Genomic DNA, 20,617 nt, shown 5'->3' on the forward strand with positions numbered 1-20,617 from the left:
ATCCACCCAGCATCTCCTCACTGTGGTGGAGGCAAAAGTCTTAGGTCTGCAGTCTCATCCCTCCTCTTCTCCCTCTGCGCTGAGGCGATACCCCCCGGGCGATGTTACAAATCAGATCCCGCGGCTCAAACACCGCGGCCCGGGGTGGTCGAAGCTGCCGCCCACCAGTCCTGCAGACGCAGCCGCTGGCCCGTGGCCGAACCCCGGACTCAGGCCACCACCGCCAGAACACCGTCCCAGCCACCCTCACGTGAGTACCGTACCGTCTTCAGCCTCGGGCTGGGCCGCCCCCGACTTGGGCGTCGCTTCTCCCCCCGGCCGGGCCGCCCCGACTTGGGCGTCGCTTCTCCCTCTGGCCGGGCTGCCCCTACTTGGGCGTCGCTTCTCCCTCTGGCCGGGCCGCCCCGACTTGGGCATCGCTTCTCCCTCGGGCCGGGCCGCCCCGACATGGGCATCGCTTCTTCCCCGGGCTGGGCCGCCCTGACATGGGCGCCGAACCTCCCTCTGGCCGGGCCGCCCCGACTTGGGCGTCGCTTCTCCCTCTGGCTGGGCCGCCCCGACTTGGGCGTCGCTTCTTCCCCGGGCCGGGTCGCCCCGACTTGGGCGTCGCTTCTCCCTCGGGCCGGGCCGCCCCGACATGGGCGCCGAACCTCCCTCGGGCTGCGAGCGCCGCACCTCCCCGAGCTCGGCCGCTCCGACGGGAGCCTCGTTCCACCCTTGGGCTGGCCGCCCTCACGGGAGCGTCACAACCTCTCCCGGGAGCACTGTTCCAGCCCTGAGCCGGACCGCCCTCACGGGAGCGAGCTCAGGGCGAGTCCTGATGGGCTCTGCCTCCGGAGCCTCGAGGTCGCCAGCTCCATTAGGCCTCAGCGCAGACGGAGGCAGAGAAGGGGAATACGACAAAAATGTCGTATTCCCCCGCAGGGAGAGACTGCAAACCCCGTTTCAACCCCCCCCCCCCAAAACACAAAACTAAGAACCAAAAACTAGACTAACCAAACGAAATAAACAACACAAAAAACACAAACAAACGGGACTGCCGGTAAGCCGCTGCTGCCAGGGCAGCGCCGCCACTCCGAAAAATGGGTCTACCACGAGCCGGTGGGACAAGTGTACGTGGAGCATCTTGGTCACCATGGGCAATTTGGGCCGAAGGGCCTGTTTCTGGGTTGGATGACCATGCAGAATTCTCTCATGCAGCATTGGGCAGCAAACCGTGAGTTATGAAGATATTATCAGTGGCTGTGTGGGATGATCCTGAAGCAAGGAATCTGAGAGTGATCTTAATCCTGACCTCCACGGGGAAAACAGCATCTACAGCACACACATGAGGTTTGCGGTTGTACAAGGTGATAGACTGCAGTGATGACAAAGGATGCAGTTAGCCTGTTATTTCTTTTTTGTGCATTGTCTCTGGGAAAACAAGGTCATTGAAGCCTGGTGGTTTTGCAAAGAATTTAAAAAATAGGTCTTTTTCAAAGCAGAGAGGTGGGAAGTTCTCTCCAGATAGAAAACGGAAGGGCATCCTTCTGATTAGGAAGGACATCCCTGCGATTGAGGCAGTGCAGCATAGGTTCATGAGATTGATCCCTGGGATGGCGGGACTGTCATATGAGGAAAGAATGAAAAGACTAGGCTTGTATTCACTGGAGTTTGGAAGGATGAGGGGTTATCGTATAGAGACATATAAAATTATAAAAGGACTGGACAAGCTAGATGCAGGAAAAAGGTTCCCAATGTTGGATGAGTCCAGAACCAGGGGCCACAGTCTTAGATTAAAGGGGAGTTCATTTAAGACTGAGGTGAGAAAAAACGTTTTCACCCAGAGAGTTGTGAATTTATGGAATTCCCTGCCACAGAGGGCAGTGGAGATCAAGTCACTGGATGAATTTAAGAGAGAGTTAGATAGAGCTCTAGGGGCTCGTGAAGGGATATGGGGAGAAGGCAGGCACGGGTTATTGACAGGGGACGATCAGCCATGATCACAATGAATGGCGGTGCTGTCTCGGAGGGCTGAACTGCCTCCTCCTGCACCTGTTTTCTATGTTTCTAAAACAGGTAGAGGTTCTATACAGATGAATTTTACACGTTGGAAAAATTTACTGTTGGTATTGTGAATTCTAAACTCCTTCACTTTCTTTGTCATGCAAAGTAAGTCAAGAGGCTTCATTCCCTTACAGGTCTGAAGAAGGGTCTCGACCCGAAACGTCATCAATCCCTTCTCTCCATAGATGCTGCCTCACCTGCTGAGTTACTCCAGCATTTTGTGTCTACCTTGGACTATTTAAGCCATCCACTAGTTTAGTTTAGTTTCGAGACTCAGCGTGGAAACAGGCCCTTCAGCCCACCGGGTCCGCGCCGACCAGCAATTCCCGCATATTAACACTATCTTACATACACAAGGACAACTCTGCAATTTCCCAGCTTTGCCCTACCCCTATGTCTTTTCCCAGCCCTGCGCCCCGATGAAAATTGCACGCCGCTCAATCTCAGATCTTTTGAGTATCATCCACCCTTGGGAACAGTGACTTCAAACCCCTAGGCTCCAAGCTTTCAGATTCTCTCCGCAAACCTCTCTTCCTCTGCTCCTCCTTTTTTCGATAAGACCCTCTGTATCCGAGTCTTGAACAGGGTATCAATGGTTGTCAATTAACGATCCTGTTCAGATTCCGATTGCACACTATTCAACAATTTATGCTGCTTTATCGCAGTTTCTCTTTCATCAGAGGGTGGTGAATCTGTGGAATTCACTGCCACAGAAGGCAGTGGAGGCCACGACAGTGGATATTTTTAAGGCGGAGATTGGCATATTCTTGATTACTACGGGTGTCAGAGGTTACGGGGAGAAGGCAGAAGAATGGGGTTTGCAGGGTGTGATAGATCAGCCATGATTTAATGGCGGAGTAGACTTAATGGGCCGAATGGCCTAATTTTGCTCCTTTCACTTATACACTTTGTCCACTGTACCTCTTTTCTCAATTGTCCACCTCTTGGCCATAGCAGATGACTATTCAGGCCATCTTATCTGAGACTTGATGGGCCGAATGGCCTAATTTTCATCTTTTTTTAATTTTTAGTGTGAGTTAAAAGTTGGTGTAAATGTTCTCCGGTTTGTTTTATGTGGGGGGAGGGGGAGGGGTCGGGGGAAACTTTTTTTTCAGTTTCTCACCATGCCGGAGATGTGAATTTCTTTTCCGGATCGCATCTCCGGTCGCTCTGGGCCTACCATTGATGAAGCTGGAGGCCTCCTCGGACTGATTTGCGTCCCACCGTGGGGCGTGGACGTAACATCGGAGCTGATCACTTGCCTGTGATCGCTCCAACCGCGGCCTGCGGACTTACCATCAAGAGCTCTCAGTCACGGGAGAGGCAAGTCGGGAGCTCCAACGATGTAGAGGTTCGACCAGCCCCAGCCCGGGGTCCGATCGCCGGCGCGGGGGAGCTGACCCCCCCCCCGATGCAGGAGCTGATCGCCCCGATGCTGTGGGGGTCCCAAAACACCGCCGGCTCCGGGAGTCAAATCATCCCGTCAATGGAGGGCACGAAGCCCCTGACCGTGGGAGAGCATAGAAGGGCAGAGATTAGAATTTTATTTGCCTTCCATCACAGTGAGGAATATGGAGGAGTCACTGTGGTGGATGTTTATGTTAAAATGTATTTTGTGTGTCCGTTGCTTTTTATTTGTATGAATGACTTGGCAAATAAAATTCCTCGTATGTTGCAAAACATACTTGGCTAATAAAGTATTATTGTGATTGTGATTGTGATCGTAACATATGAACATAACATTTTTGTCTACAACTGGCGTCTCAAACTGATGTTTCATTTTTCATTCTTCAGAAGACTGCTTGGATCCGACATGTTCAGGGCATGGCGTGTGTGTGCAGAGTAAATGCCACTGTACTGCTGGCTGGGGAGGTCTCAAGTGTGAAACGCCAGCTCCAGTTTGTCACGAGCAATGTTCGGGCCATGGAACCCTCCTGCCCGACCCAGACACCTGCAACTGTGACCTCAACTGGACTGGGTCTGACTGCTCCACAGGTAACTACATGTAAATTCTCCTAGAGATATATCTTGTCTATAGTGTGTTTTGCACTGTGACGCAGCGGTATAGTCACTGCCTTACAGAGCCAGAGCCCTGGGTTCGATGCTGACTACGGGGACTGTCTGTAAGGCGTTTGCACGTGTTCCCCGTGACCACGAGTTCTCCCGAGTTTCCCCTGATTCGAACTCGGAGAATTACGGTAATAGCCGCTCATAGGTACTCGAGGCTCTCGTGGACATTATTCAACATGCTGAAAAATCTTCACGAGTCTTCCCGAGTTTACCGCGTTTCCCGAGTACCTGCCGTTAGCGTTACAAGCCGCTAAAAGACGTCCCGAGCTCCGACGTACCCGCTACGCACATTCTACGTGCTTACCACAAGTTTGATTTATTTTTAACTCGGGAGAGCTCTTGAATTACCTCCCACAGTGGGACAAGCCCTTAACATCCTTAAGTTCCCTTCACTATTTTTGCCTCTTTTTCACACAAAGGTAAGTGTCAGTAAGTTCTTCCATGAAACATTATACAAACTACTCATCCCTCCTTCATTATGTTGCAGTTGTATAAGATGTTGGTGAGGCTGCATTTAGAGTATTGTGTTCAGTTCTGCGCACCGTTAGAGGAAAGACGTTGTCAAGTTGGAAAAGGTGCAGAGAAGATTTACAATATGTTGCCAGGACTTGAGGGCCTGAGCTATAGGGAGGCTAGAACTCTATTCCTTGGAGCGCAGGAGGATGAGGCGTGATCTTATAGAGGTGTACAAAATCATGAGAGGAATAGACTGGGTAGACGCACAGTGTCTCTTGTCCAGAGTAAAGGCCCTGTCCCACTGTACGAGTTCATTCAAGTGCTCTCCCGAGTTAAAAAAAAAATCAAACTCGAGGTAAGCACGTAGAATGAACGTAGCGGGTACGTCGGAGCTCGGGGACGTCTCTTAGCAGCTCGTAACGCTAACGGCAGGTACTTGGGAAACGCGGTAAGCTCGGGTAGACTCGTGAAGATTTTTCAACAGTTGAAAAATGTCCACGAGAGCCCCGAGTACCAGCGAGCGGCCATTACCATAAATCTCTGAGTTCGAATCAGGGCAAACTCGGCAGAACTCTTTGAATGAACTTGTACAGTGGGACAGGGCTTTTAGGGAATCGAGAACCAGACGACACAGGTTAAAGGTGAAGGGTAAAAGATTTGATAGGGATCTGAGGGGTACATTTTTCCACACAAAGGGTGGTAGATGTATGGAACGAGCTGCCAGAGGAGGTAGTTGTGGCAGGTACTATTGCAACATTTAAGAAACATTTAGACTGATACATATGTAGGACAGGGTTTAGAAGGATATGGGCCAAACGCAGGCAGGTTGGATTAGTGTAGATGGGACATGTTGGTCGTTGTGGGCATGTTTAATTTAGTTTAGAGGTACAGTGTGGAAACAGGCCCTTCAGCCCAGCGAGTCCATACCGACCAGTCATCCCCACACGCTAATATTAATCTACACACACCAGGGACAATTTTACAACTATACCTAGCCAATTAACCTACAAACCTGCACGTCTTTGGAGTGGGAAGAACCCGGAGATCCAGGAGGAAAGTCACGCAGGACACGTGAAGAATGTACAAACTCCGTAGGGATGTGGTCTGATCGAACCCGGGTCTCTGGCGCTGTGAGGCAGCAACTCTATCGCTGCACCATCATGCTGCCCTAAGTTGGGCCGAAGGGCCTGTTTCCACGCTGTATTATGCCCCTGTCCCACTTAGGAAACCTGAACGGAAACCTCTGGAGACTTTGCGCCCCACCCAAGGTTTCCGTGTGGTTCCCGGAGGTTTTTGTCAGTCTCCCTACCTGCTTCCACTACCTGCAACCTCCGGCAACCACCTGCAAGCAACCTCCGGGAACCGCACGGAAACCTTGGGTGGGGAGCAAAGTCTCCAGGGGTTTCCGTTCAGGTTTCCTAAGTGGGACAGGGGCATAACTCTACGATTCTATCACGTAGGAATGCACTGGAAAGATAGGAAAAATACAGCAGCCTAAATGGTGTTCTGTTTTTAAATATTCTTAACATAATCTATTCACATGCAGACATCTAGATTAAATGGAAGTGATAAATTCTGGGATGTAGCCAAGCACTCGATGAGCCACCAACAACAGATGTCACCGACATTCGCTGCTGGATCGTTTCATGATGTTTTCATCGCGGTGGCATCAACTCTGCTCGTTTATCAAATCTATTTCATGATTAAAGACACCATAACCTTGGTTTAAAAATAGCCACCTGAAAAGCAGAGGGATTTGTCAAGGAAGTGGGAACTGAGGGAAATAGATTGAGTCGGACAGTTATATTGAGAGAGCTTGAAGCTGGTGATTACACACTTGATAATTCCTCAATGTGTGAAAAGATCTCTTTGTAAGGACAGGGGCAATGCTGTCTTTCAATTCCGCATGATAGATTCACTGGCAGGGCACAAGTCAAGACTCCGCAATGGTCCCTTACAGGTTTATATAGCCCGCAATGAGACTTAAAGATAGCTGAGTCAGGGGATATGGTGAGAAGGCAGGAACGGGGTACTGACTGTGGATGATCAGCCATGATCGCAGTGAATGGCGATACTGGCTCGAAGGGCCGAATGGCCTACTCCTGCGCCTATCGTCGTCTATTGTCCGTTGAGTCTGTACACACTTGCCCGGTTCAGTTTGGAGATACAGTGTGGAAACAGGCCATTCGGCCCTCCGCGCGGACCAACGTTCACCTGTACACAGGTCCTATCCTACACACTAGAGACAATTTACAGAAGACAATTAACCTACAAACCTGCACGTCTTTGGAGTGCGAGAGGAAACCGGAGCAGAAACCCGGAGAAAACGGGAGCACACGGACACGGGGAGAACGTGCAAACTCCGCACACTCAGCACCCATAGTCAGGATCGAACTCACATGTCTGCTGCTGTAAGGCAGCAACTTTACCGCCGCCCCACTGTGCCGACTTAAGTTCTTGTATTGATCAAAAGCACATCACCCAACTCGACGGGCCGAAGGGCCTACTTCCATGCTGTATCTCTAAAACATAACCAATAATGGATAGGACCATTTGTACATTGGTACATGGATTGGACAGGTTTGGAGGGATATGGGTCACACGCGGTCAGGTGGGAGTAGTGTAGATGGGACATGTTGGCCGGTGTGGGCAAGTTGGGCCTATTTCCAGGCTGCATCACTCCAGAACTAAACATAAACTCATTTTCTCTCATATCAACATCTATAATAAAGGAGATGTTGTCTTTAGCAACCTTCCAAGTCCAGGTCAAATCCAGTCAGACTAACAGTCACCTGTTAGTTTACTGAAATAATTATCTGGATTAGAGCTTTGATTGCTCATTGAAGATAGTCAAAAAATGCTGGAGTAACTCAGCGGGTCAGGCAGCATCTCTGGAGAGAAGGAATGGGTGATGTTGCAGGTCGTGACCATTCTTCAGGCTCAATCTTTTATTAAAGTTGTGTCTTATGTTAATGTGGACAGTGGAGAGCAGTTGTAATCACCATGTGTGTTGGATTACAAACACCAGTACCACACCACAATCAGTGATAAATATTTGGTAACATGACTCCAAACAGGGAGAATCAAGTATGAAGTGTAATACAGTAACACCAATGGGAATCAACAAGCTGAGAACAAGGGGTCTTAATAAATTAATGAACCCCCAGTGCAAAGTGGATCTTTTTTAATGTAATTGATATTTGGCATTAAAGTGATATTGTGAGTCACCCTGACCCTGTTTCTAGAAAGTCCATAAAGCAAGAACATTAAATATAAGGCCCACAGAACTGTACGATGTGTTTCATTGCATGTGCTTTCGTTTAGTTTAGAGATACAGCGCGGAAACATGTCCTTCGGCCCACCGAGTCCGTGCCGACCTGCGATCCCCGCACACTTAACACACACTGGGGACAATTTACAATTACACCAAGCCAATTAGCCTACAAACCTTTACATCTTTGGTGTGTGTGAGGAACTGGAGCACCCGGAGAAAAGCCACGCAAGTCACTGGGAGAACATGCAAACTCCATACAGACAGCACGCAAAGTCAGGGTCTTTGGTACTGCAAGGCGGCAACTCCACTGCTACACCTCCATTCTGTTGTACCGGAAATGTCATTAATTTATTCAGATCATTAATTTATTACGTTCATTAACTTATTCAGTTTCCTTGCACTACACAATTTGATTCCCATTGTCATTATTGCAGCACCAACTAGAATCAACATAATTAGTACAAGGAAACTCAATGGATGAATAACTGTCACACAACAGCACAGACAGTGGACATTTTATTGAAATGTCATTGACATTTGTCATTAAAATGATTGTGATTCACCGTGACACTGTTTATAGAAAGTGCATAAACCAGGAACATCAAACATAAGACTCACAGAGCAGTAGCATGGGTTACCCTGTATAAAGCTGCACAGGGTCTGACACTCGACAGTTGCAATTGTAACATGATGGATTGCAGCTAGTTAGGCCACACTACCATCAGTAGGTGAGATCTATCCAGGCAACTCCTGAAGCGACGTACTGCTATATAAGCAACTATTTTCCAGTCTCAGGAGATCTATTGGGTTGGGAAGGGGATGGCATGTATGGGAGAGAGATCCTACATGATCTGAAGATAGACACAAAAAGCTGAAGTAACTCAGTGGGACAGGCAGCATCTCTGGAGAGAAGGAATGGGTGACGTTTCAGGTTGAGACCCTTCTTCAGACTATAAGATCTGGTCAGGAGGTTGCTTAAAGGGGCTGTCCCACTTGGGCAACCTAATTGGCGAGTTTAGAAGAGTTTGAAAAAATAACTCAGCAGGTCAGGCAACATCTCTGGATAAAATGGATAAGGTCGGGACCCTTCCTCACACTTCAGTTCGTTTGAAGAAGGGTCCCAACCCAAAACGTCACCTACCCATTTCATCCAAAGATGCTGCCTGACCTGTTCAGTTACTCCAACATTTTGTGTCTATCTTTTTTCTTTAATTCTATACTTTTCATTCTAAATTAGGCAGATCTGTTCAAGTTTCTGAGGCTTTCTGCATCATTTCCGCCGCGAACTTAAAGTCAATTTGATACTGATCTGTTAGGTCAAGAGGATACTAGACATTGAAAGAAATTGCCAAATTCCTAAAAGTCTCCATGATAATTCTCATGCAGTGTAAGATGAGATCAGAGACAAGGATTTCTCTTATTACATCTGACCTTCGTTATATTGCACCGTGGAAAATCTTTTACATCAAAGCACAGCCCAGCCCTCAATTTGCAGATATTAAAGGCAGTTATATTTCGGAAATAAATGAAAAGTGACAACGAAATGGCCATTGGATTTTATGCCTTCCAATTAAATTAAGGCGCGGGATGAAATTATCATCAGGCAATTAAAACAATTTCAATAGTAATATAAATGTATAAATGAAACCTGACCATTCTCTCTTCTAAAGTTTAAGCCTCTGCATAAAATCATGCTTGATGTTGTAATTTTCTGCCTATTTTGTTAATGGTGTGAATATTTTTATTCGATGGGAAAGGGAACGATAATAAGGAAAAGCGCTTGGGGTCTTTTTAACATTTAATACAATGCTTCGGTGGCAGACAAGCTAAGACGCTGGTCTGACGATAATGGAATCTGGAACGATATCTATCCTGTTTAATAGCTTTAAAGTCCCTCCTGATAGTCGAGCTTCAATAGAAAATCAATCTAAATTGCTTTTAATTTGTCAATAATTGGGTCTAAATAAGCAGCATGTGTGTCAGCATGTTTGGACTGGGTAATTCAGTTTAAAATTTGAGCTCCGTGGCTGGTTGGTTTTACCTTACAGAAGGTTCGGCCCGTCACATCGAGTGTTAAACTTATGTCTAATTCACCCTTTATCTTATAAATTTCACTATTGGACAAATGTCACTGTCAATGCATCACATCAGTCTCCTTCAAGCATGCCAGCACAGATAGATTATGACTGGGTGCCAAATTCAGGCTTTGTGGAAACTAAGTGTGCGGGAGTTAGTAATATGAGGAAGAGTCTAATGCCCCTGTCCCACTTAGGAAACCTGAACGGAAACCTCTGGAGACTTTGCGCCCCACCCAAGGTTCCCGGAGGTTGCAGGTGGTTGCCGGAGGTTGCAGGTAGTGGAAGAAGGTAGGGAGACTGACAAAAACCTCCGGGAACCGCACGGAAACCTTGGGTGGGGCGCAAAGTCTCCAGAGGTTTCCGTTCAGGTTTCCTAATTGGTACAGGGGCATAAGGGAGAAGAACAGAAGTTCAGAAGTGATCGGGGCAGAATTAGGCCATTCGGCCCATCTAGTCTACTCCGCCATTCAATCGTGGCTGATAAATCTCTCCCTCCGAACCATGCTGTATATCTCAATGATTGTGCAATCTAAGTCCATTTAAATCGTGGCTGCCCCTGTCAGGATAAGTGCATAAGGTGCAAAAATGTCCAATTAATTCTTTGAGAGCGTTTTGCTGAAACCAGTTTTGTCCTTTTCAGGCTGATACCACACTGGCAAACAGTGCAATGTATCTCTGTACCACACATTTGCAGATCTCAATCTTAACACAACTCTCACAACCCACACCACAGTGACCCCACAAGGATTTTACAACACCATTCAAAGGCAGCAGAGCAGGAAAATCTAAACTGAACTTGTATGTTCTAACAAACAATACAAGTATACTGTTAGACACAAAGTGCTGGAGTAACTCGACGGGTCAGACAACAACTCTGGAGAAAAAGGATGGGTGACGTTTCTGGAAGAAGAGTCCCGACCCAAAACATGGCCCATCCGTTTTCTCCAGAGATGGATGCTGCTTGACCCACTGAGTTACTCCAGCACTTTGTGTTTATCTTTGACATAAACCAGCATTTACACTTCCTTTTTATTCAAATTAACCCCCGCCCCCCCCCGCCCCCCTACCCCCCCCCCCTCCCCGGCCCCCCCAATCGTGAGGTAGACTGAGGCTGACTCCCCCATCCCAATCTTTGCACATCCCCAATCCTTTCCATTCATCACTTTAATTTCACGTTCATTAAATATGCTTTCAGACAATTAGCACCATGAAATCTGGAGGAGAGAGGAGGATTATTTTCAATTTTATTTGTTAAATTCGGTATATGCCATCTATCTACATCTACATTTCCATTCTACACATTCTACACTCAGTTAACTCAGTTCAGCAAAATAGAGTGTATACAGAAAACATGTGACATGATGGTTCTAACAATGCAAGATTTCAACTACAATTTTAAAGTATTCAAAACAGAGTGTACAGCTTCCATTAGTAGAAATTACCAGGTGCAGGAACACAGACTTAAAGTAATAGGCAAAAGGTACAAGGGAAATGTGTGAAGGAAGATTTTGTTATGCACAGAGAGATTATGATTTGGAACTCATTATCTGTGTGGAAACAGAATTAATCTGGGCTTTCGAAAGGAAATTGGATAGCAACTGCAGTTCCATTTGCAAATCATGAAGGATCCTTGGAGATGTCGTCATAGTCTAAACTCCTTAACTCCTGCATCCTCTCTCTCTCCGTCTGTTTCATTGTCGGTATAACTCTGGATGCTGAAGATATACATGAAATAACTGGTCAACTCCTCCCCATTCTGTCGTGGGGTAGACCTGACTCTCCTCCCCTCCCCCCACCCCCAGCCCCAATCTTTGCACATCTCCAATCCGTTCCACTCATCACTTTATTCTCATGTTTCACGTATCTTGTGTTTTTCTCGACCCGAAAAGTCACCCATTCCTTCTCGCCAGAAATGCTGCCTGTCCCGCTGAGTTACTTCCGCCTTTTGAGACTATCCCCAGACATTTATTTTGGGTGGAGAGGCATCATGGAGACCAAATGGTACAATAGCTAATTGAGTGTTTTCAATGGGAAGATGAACAGTCGGAAATTGGAAGCTATCTGCACCACTTGAATTCTTTAGATGAGTTCTGAGTTAGATGATCCTTACAGGATAAAAAGAGGCCATTTGCCCATCAAGTCCATCCCAGCTCTTGAAGCAATCCCAGCAATCTTTCCCTGGCATATTTCCGTATAACCTATCCACTGGATGCTGAAGATATACATGAAATCTATCTATATATTACTAAAAGTAAGATCTTGACCGCTTTTGACTCACTGCAATGTGATTTCCGAGAGAACGCCGCTACTTAGGGCCGTCATTTTTGGCCACCTCGCTCAGAGCCCCACTCTGCCGGACTGGACCGGAGGATATTTCCCATCGATGAAAAATCAGTGAGATATTAATGGTTTAAAAAATGTTGCCATTCTCTCTGCTGCCCCTGCTGGTGGAAGGGGGGAGGGACTATAAAACCCGGAAGTGGTGTGCCTCACTCCATCTCTGCAAGATGGAGGAAGCGAGAGGGTCACGTCTCTCTGAGCTCTGAATAACACTGATCACATGTCTACTCAACTGTGAGTGCCCTTAATGTGGTTTGAAAATGAAAATATGGTTGGGTTGAAGTAAAAAGGCACTGCAAATGGTTGTTTGGGGGGTTTGGGTTGAAGTAAAAAGGCACTGCAAAGGATTGTTTGGGGATTTTGGGTTGAAGTAAAAAGACACTGCAAATGGTTGTATGGGGGTTTTGGGTTGAAGTAAAAGGCACTGCAAATGGTTGTTTGTCTAAACTTGACAACTTCCTGTTTGCACTATATTGATTTTAGATAAAAGCCAACAATTACGACTGTGATTTTTGGCCATCTTACTAAGTCCCCCTCCGCTCATCATGTGCAGAGGATTCTTCCCATCAATGAAAAATAAAAGTGTTATTAGTGTTTAAAAATTTTTGAGAATCTCTCTCCTGTCAATCACGCCATGAAGGCCACACCTTTTCCGGTGGGAGGGGGAGGGATTATAAAACCCAGAAGTGTGGGCGTGGCTCAGTCTCTGCATGATGGGGGTCACAAATCTGTCTGAGCTGTGAATCAACTGAACACACTGAATATCTACTGTGAGTGTGGTGTTTTGTGTGGTTTTATGGTGGTTTCACCCTGCTTGAAATGGTATGAAACTGCATTTGAATGTGGTGGCCTTGCACCCTGCATGAAATGGTATGAAATGCATTTGAATGTGGTGTCGTTGCACCCTGCATGAAATGGTATGAAACTGCATTTGAATTTGGTGGCCTTGCACCCTCCTTGAAATGGTATGAAACTGCACTTGAATTCGGTGGCCTTGCACCCTGCTTGAAGTGGTTGGAAACTGCACTTAAATTGGGTGGCCTTGCACCCTGCTTGAAGTGGTATGAAACTGAACCTGAATTTGGTGGCCTTGCACCCTGCTCGAAGAGGTAAGAAACTGCACTTGAATTTGGTGGCCTTGCACCCTGCTTGAAATGGTAGGAAAATGGATTTGAATTTGGTGGCCTTGCACTCTGCTTGAAATGGAATTTCAAGGAATAGCCGCAAGTCAACTGCCAGCCCACCAGCCGTGAGTGAGCTGCCAGCACATCAGGCTTGAGGGACTGAGCTGCCTCCCCAAAAATCCATTTGGCCCACAATGTCCATACTAGCCCTCTGGAGACCAGTAGTCCCTGCAGCCAACAACACCCATACCAGCGCTCCAGAAAGCCCCCCCCCCCCCCCCCCTACCCCCCACTGGCCACCAATAATGGAATTGGTGGAGAGGTGGAATATTGTGTCGGGGGACCAGCCCTCCCGTGTGAACATGGGGCCCAACTGGTCCCACTTAGTCTAGTATATTACTAAAACTCTCATCTTGGTTGATTGTTTGTATGCGTGCGTGTGCGTGAGATCCCGAAACCCCGCCAAAACGGTACACGATAGCGCTACAGTTTTTGGTCCACCTTACTCACCATTGTCCTGTGATGTAAATGAAACAAGTTTCGTTCAGATTGATGGTATATTCTACAAGTTATTGGCATTTTAAACTTGACAAAAATCACTTTTCAAACACTTTTCCACTTGCCCTGCCCGTCAGCCACGTTCGATGTCACAATGACATCACAATGGGGTCCCGAATGTCATTTACATAAAAAATGTGAGTGGTGGAATATTGCATTCGGGGAACGGGGCCCAACAGTTCCCACTTGGTCTAGTAATCCCCAATATTGCCATTGCAAAAAAACTACCAGAGGTTTGGCTGTCGTCATGCGTCAATGATATCTGCCAAATAATGTGAGAAGCAGTGTGTGGCGGCACGGTTGGGCAAGGGTGAAGTTGCTGCCATACAGCGCCAGAGACTGTTGTGCTGTAGCAAGTAGGAATTTCTAACTGGGGCACACGACAATAAAACACTCTTGACTCTTGACACCCGGGATCACTCCTGACTATGGGTGCTGTCTGAGGGGCATTTGTACTTATTACTTGTGACCCCCTCTGGCAGCTCGTTCAATCTACCCACCGGTGTGGAAAATGTTGCCCCTCGGGTTTCTATTAAGTCTTTCCCCTCTCACCTTAAACCTATGCGTTCTTGTTTCTGGATTCCCCTGCTCTGCGGGAAGATTAAAAAAACTCTGTGCATTCACTCCGTCTATTCATCTTGTGGTTTCATACATGATTCATGATTTTCTCTCGTGCAATCAATCAGGAATCGCGATTAAAACAGAAAATATGCATGAAATCTAAAATGAACCAGAGTGGAAGGAGCTCGGCGGCTCATGATGTTGCTGTGGTATCAGCTTCAGTCAGGAGATCAATATGTAACCTCAACCAAATGGGTGAATAGTGAGTAAAATTAAAGCACTTAAATAGCTTTCTATCAGCACTGATTTGTGGGATGAGCAGAAAATGGTGATAACCTCATTCACGCAGGAGGTGTGTTTGATGTAGTTCCCCCGTCCTTGGCAGTGATAGGTCATCATTTTTTAATAACACATTAGCACCTAATCTTTTTGCTTTTCACTTGTTCTGCTGCCACTGCAAATTTAAATGTCCATAGCATCTCTCAGAGGGCGCGAGGAGCATTCCATTCAAAAGAAAAATAAGGAATCAATGTTATGGCTAATGGCGCGGGATGTCTGCAAAGTTAGAAATAAATGGATACGAAATTAATCTGGAAGTAGTGATTATCTGAACACGGCAGCCAGGAGATTGTACAGGTGTTTAAGAGGCTTTTAGATTAGGGCGGCCACGGTGGAGCAGCGGTCGAGTTGCTGCCTCACAGCACTTGCAGCGCTTGCAGCGCCAGAGACCCGGGTTCGATCCCGGCTGTCTGCAGATTTAAGAATGAGCCTGGCAGTTCCACTCTCGAGAGGTCTGAGAAAACAAGCTGCTGCCATCTGTTCCCAGTATCTGGGTCAAGAATTTAATACATTTTCTTAATATTACAAACTCATAATTTCTGAATTACACTCTAAGTGGTCAAGGGCATTTTCAATAATTACAATGGGATTACAATTTCCACTTCAATAGAGTTTCGAGTGGAGAGGCAGTTTCCATGGAATTACATATTCACACTGGGGTTCATTCCGAGCAGGTAAGTACAAAATGTTTAAAGCCTTCTCCACGCCTGCTCTCTGTATATACCGAAGAGAGATACAAAATACTGGAGTAACTCAGCGGGACTCAGCAGCATCATCGCTGAAGAGTAAAGGGCCTGTCCCACTTGGCGATTTTTTTTTGGCAACTGCCAGCGTCATGTCAGTGTCGCCAAAAGATTTTGAACATTTCAAAACCTAGCGGCGACAAAAAAAATGTTGCGACACTTGAAAAAACACCTCGCATCATACGACATCACGCCGCGTCACGACGCATCACGCTGCATCACGCCGCTAATTTTTCGGTGACCTAATATGTCAGCCAATGAAGCCAGCAGTCGCCGAGAAAATCGGCAAGTGGGACAGCCCCTTAAGAATGGGTGACTATCGGTTTAAACCAGCATCTGCAGTTCCTACCTACACATTTGGGTGGCCATATGGTGGTGCAACGGTAGAATTGCTGCCTTTACGGCGCCGGAGACCCAGGTTCGATCCCGACGACGGGTGCTGTCAGTACAGAGTTTGCACGTTCGCCCTGTGACCGCGTGGATTTTTTCCGAGATCTTCGGTTTCCTCCCTCACTGCAAAGACGTACAGGTTTGTAGGTTAATTGGCTTGGTGTATGTGTAAATTGTCCCTAATGTGTGTGGGATAGTGTTAAGCGGGGTTCGCTGGTCGGTGCGGACTCAGTGGGCCAAAGGGCCTGTTTCCGCGCTGTATCTCGAAAATAAAAATAAAACTAAACATTTTGGCTGCTCTGTACATACACACAGCTTCAACATAGCCGTCTTGTTTAACTTATTGCATAACTTATCGTTCTTACCTGCTAGAAACAAAGGGGACCTGGTGTGAGGGAAGGGGAGGTCACTCTAGTTTTAGAATCCTCTGCCCAGGTGATAAGCCTGCGTTTGTTTGTTTGTTTGTGCATTCCCGTTACACGTTCTGCACACGGCAGCCAAACAACAGTCGCTTGTCTTTTTCTTTTTGTTTCCACTTTTAATTTAATTTTAATTTCAGGTTTTCGTGTACCCTGTTGTGTGTTGTGACTGTTGACCTCCGGGGATGAATAAAGTTCTATCGAATCGTTTCGAAGGTTTTCCTTCTCAGGATTTTTCAACACCACCTGACTTTTTGACTTACATACAGGTTTGTCGACGTCAGTTTAAAAAAAAGTGCAAATTGACCCTAGTGTGTAGGATGGTGCTAGTGTACACTGACTGGCATGGACTCGCTGGGCCGAAGGGCCTGTTTCCACGCTTGTATCTCTAAAGTTTAAAGTACTGTGTGTGAACACTCTGGCAGTCAATAACTGCAGGAGGTCAGACACGCATCTCCCAGCCTCTCTCTCTCTCACCGTTTCATTCTGTTCTTGATGCTTATACATTTTACAGAGCCTTATGTTCTCTCAAAGAGTGCTGGGATATTAAACCTTTGGACAATTTCTGTGATTTTGGACCATAAGCATACCTTATTTGAGTCCGAAGAAGGGTCCCGACCTGAAACATCTACCATCCTTTTTCTCTAGCGATGTTGCCTGGCCCGTTAAGTTAAGGGCCGGTCCCACGAGCATGCGACTCCATGCGGCAAGCGCGACCTAACGTGGTCGCTTGAGCCGTACGGCCTCGCGGGGCCGGTCCCACTTCGATCGCCGGAGCCGTATGGAGTTGAGCGGGGCTGGTCCCGACTTCACGCGGGGCTCCCAAAAACTGACACTGTCCAAAAATTCCGCGCGGCAACGGCCTGCCGGCCCGCAGCCGCATTGAGGCCGTACGCAGCGTCTTGACGGCGTACGCCTTCGCTCGAACTTCACGTCAACTTGTACGGGATCACTCGACCTCCACGCGGCCCCTGCTTCCGGTTTGGTCGCGCTCGCCGCATGCAGTCTCACGCTGGTGGGACCGGCCCTGTACAGGGATCACTCGACCTCCGTGCGGCCCCCGCTTCCGGTTTGGTCGCGCTTGCCGCATGCAGGTCACATGCTCGTGGGACAGGCCCTTTACTCTAGCACTTTGTGTCTATCTTCAACATATACCAGTATCTGCAGCTCCTTTCTTTACATACTTTACTGTACATACTTTATCTTCCAACCCATTATAGTAGGTGCAGTTAGCCATGCCTCCTGTGGCTAATGTTTCAACTATTGTAGGATTCAACTATAGGATTTGGGTCTGTAGAAGGGTCTTGCCCTGAAACGTCACCAATCCATGTTTTCCAGTTGCTGGCTGATCTGCTGAGTTGCTTCAGCACTTTGTGTCCTTTTATGGGATTCCTCTGCTTGGATCTAACATGGACCTGATGGGCAGAATGGCCTCCCATGTTCTAAAAGCAAATCCTATCTTAAATAGCTGTGGAAACTTCTATATCATTGCTTGTTGATGAGTCCAATCCTAAATAATTGTAACGACACAGACTCATTGTGGCCATTGTGGCTCTTGTACGTATAATATATTGATCTCGCATCTGATTCTAAAAATACTTCACTGCTGACTGTAATCAATACAGTACATTCATTTGGAATTGGATTTTGGTTCAGGAGAGCAAAACTCATCGGTGCGAGATCTCGGCAGAATTAATTCCCCGTCCATATCGATCCCATCATCTCCATTACATTATTTCTGATTGCCATTCATTTTGAAACCAAGATTTCTGAGAAGCTCTCTCGCTGAGATGTGAAATGTCAGGAATGTCTTTAATGTAGCAAAGGCTGCAAACCTGATAATTAGGATCAGCATGGCTCAGTTTTACTGCAATCAGCACCATCTTCACACTGATCAGATCGTAGTTAATCGTGATCATAAATATTTCAGTATAATACGCATTCACAGTTTAAAGACTGGAGTACACGCTGCATTAGCTTGTGAATGTTAGAACTCCTTTCAGCAACTGTGGGAATCTTACTTGTTAGACAATAGACAATAGTTGCAGGAGTAGGCCATTCGGCCCTTCGAGCCAGCACCGCCATTCACTGTGATCATGGCTGGTCATCCCCAATCAGTACCCCGTTCCTGCCTTCTCCCCATATCCCCTGACTCCGCTATTTTTAAGAGCCCTATCTAGCTCTCTCTTGAAAGCATCCAGAGAACCTGCCTCCACCGCCCTCTGAGGCAGAGAATTCCACAGACTCACCACTCTCTGTGGGAAAAAGTGTTTCCTCGTGTCCGTTCTAAATGGCTTACTCCTCATTCTTAAACTGTGGCCCCTGGTTCCGGACTCCCCCAACATCGGGAACATGTTTCCTGCCTCTAGCGTGTCCAAACCCTTAACAATCTTATATGTTTCAATGAGATCTCCTCTCATCCTTCTAAACTCCAGAGTGTACAAGCCCAGCTGCTCCATTCTCTCAGCAAATGACAGTCCCGCTATCCCGGGAATTAACCTTGTAGGTGGACAAGCAGTGAACATTGCAAGTTCCACCCTGGTTTCATCTTTAATTTAGTTTAGTTTAGAGTTACAGATGGGAAACCGGCCCTTCGGCCCACCGGGTCAGCGCCGACCAGCGATCCCCGCACACTAACCCACACACACTGGGGGCAATTTACATTTATACCAAGCCTATTAACCTACAAACCTGTGCGTTTTTGGAGTGTGGGAGGAAACTGAAAAACTCAGAGAAAACCCACGGGAGAAGGTACAAACTCCATACAGACAGCACCCGTAGTCAGGATCGAACCCAGGTCTCTGGCGCTGTAAGGTGGTAGCTCTACCCCAGCGCCACCGTACCTCCCATTCTAATTTTTGTTTACTATTTGAATGGTTAGATAACAATATACCAGCATCTATCATTTGAGCTCTTGATCCAAAGGGTAGCAGTACTTCTTTCTGATCAGTTTTGCAGTTTAAGGGCTAATATGACATGAAATGACTTTGAGTCAATATACCAGACTAATTTATGAGCCCTGGGTAATGTCCTTGGTTGGTGATTCTGAAGATGAACTCACCAGACATAAACCAATAATTGGCTAATCAGGGTGGCACAGCGGTAGAGTTGCTGCCTTACAGTGCCAGAGATGCGGGTTCGATCCTGACTACGGGTGCAGTCTGTACGGAGTCTGTATGTTCTCCCTGCGACTGAGGTTTCCTCTGGGTGCTCCCGTTTCCTCCCACATTCGAGACACATACAGGTTTGTAGATGCATTGGCTTCTGGAAATTGTCCCTAGTATGCGGGATAGAACTAGTGTACAGGTTGGTTGGTGCGGACCTGGTGGACCAAAGGGCCTGTTTCTACGCTGTATCTCTAAAACTAAAACTTAATAAAATACAAAGCATTCTCAGCTTAATCTTTCCACTTCCAGCTAAGTAATTTCCTAGTTCATACTAGCTATGCTATTTTGCTTTTATTGATCAAAGGTAATTCCTTCTGCCTTCCTGACTGATCCATAGAGCAGAAACGCATCTTCTGCATGTGATGGTATAGCCAAATTGTGTTAATGAACATAGATGCATGTGGTCACAGGAATCCAAATGAGCATACATCCCTAGTTTGAAGACCGGTCCTAACCCGAAACATCACCTATCAATGTTCTCCAGAGACGCTGCCTGACCCTCTGAGTTACTCCGGCACTTTATTTCCTTTTGAGCATACATCTTTATTCTAACTCAGAACTCAATCCAGGCCTTAAAAAACAACATGTTCGTGGACACTCTATTAGACACATCCTTTTTGCTGCCAATCAAGGCTTTCATAACTTGACCTGCACAGATTAATATTCCTAGGAGACCGATTAACAAAACTACACATACAATTTTAATTTCAATGATACATTATCATCACATGTACCTAGGTTTGGTTTAGTTTAGTTTGTTTAGTTTAGTTTTTTGTCACGTGTCACCAAGGTACAGTGAAAAGCTTTTGTTGCATGCTAATTAGTCAGCAGAAAGACAATACCTGATTGCAATCGAGCCATTTACAGTGTATGGATACATGATAAGGGAATCATGTTTAGTGCAAGGTAAAGCCAGCAAAGTCCGATCAAGGATGGCCCGAGGGTCACCAATGAGGAAGATAGTAGTTTGGCACTGCTCTTTGGTTGTGGTAGGATGATTCAGTTACCTGATAACAGCTGGGAAGAAACTGTCTCTGAATCTGGATGCATGT

The 20,617-nt window shown here is 46.8% G+C and overlaps 1 protein-coding gene across 2 annotated transcripts in view; it reads left to right on the forward strand.

Moving 5' to 3' along the window:
- The window catches only part of tenm1 (teneurin transmembrane protein 1), an 824,829-nt gene that overhangs the window by 642,298 nt on the left and 161,914 nt on the right, over positions 1–20,617 (forward strand). For both annotated transcript variants that reach the window (XM_033030732.1, XM_033030733.1), the window contains exon 11: positions 3,841–4,041. In XM_033030732.1, coding sequence (XP_032886623.1) covers positions 3,841–4,041 — 201 coding nt within the window. The remainder of the gene's footprint in view (positions 1–3,840; positions 4,042–20,617) is intronic.

The sequence above is a fragment of the Amblyraja radiata genome, chromosome 12 (genome assembly GCF_010909765.2).
Source record: "Amblyraja radiata isolate CabotCenter1 chromosome 12, sAmbRad1.1.pri, whole genome shotgun sequence".
Taxonomy (NCBI): Eukaryota; Metazoa; Chordata; class Chondrichthyes; order Rajiformes; family Rajidae; genus Amblyraja; species Amblyraja radiata.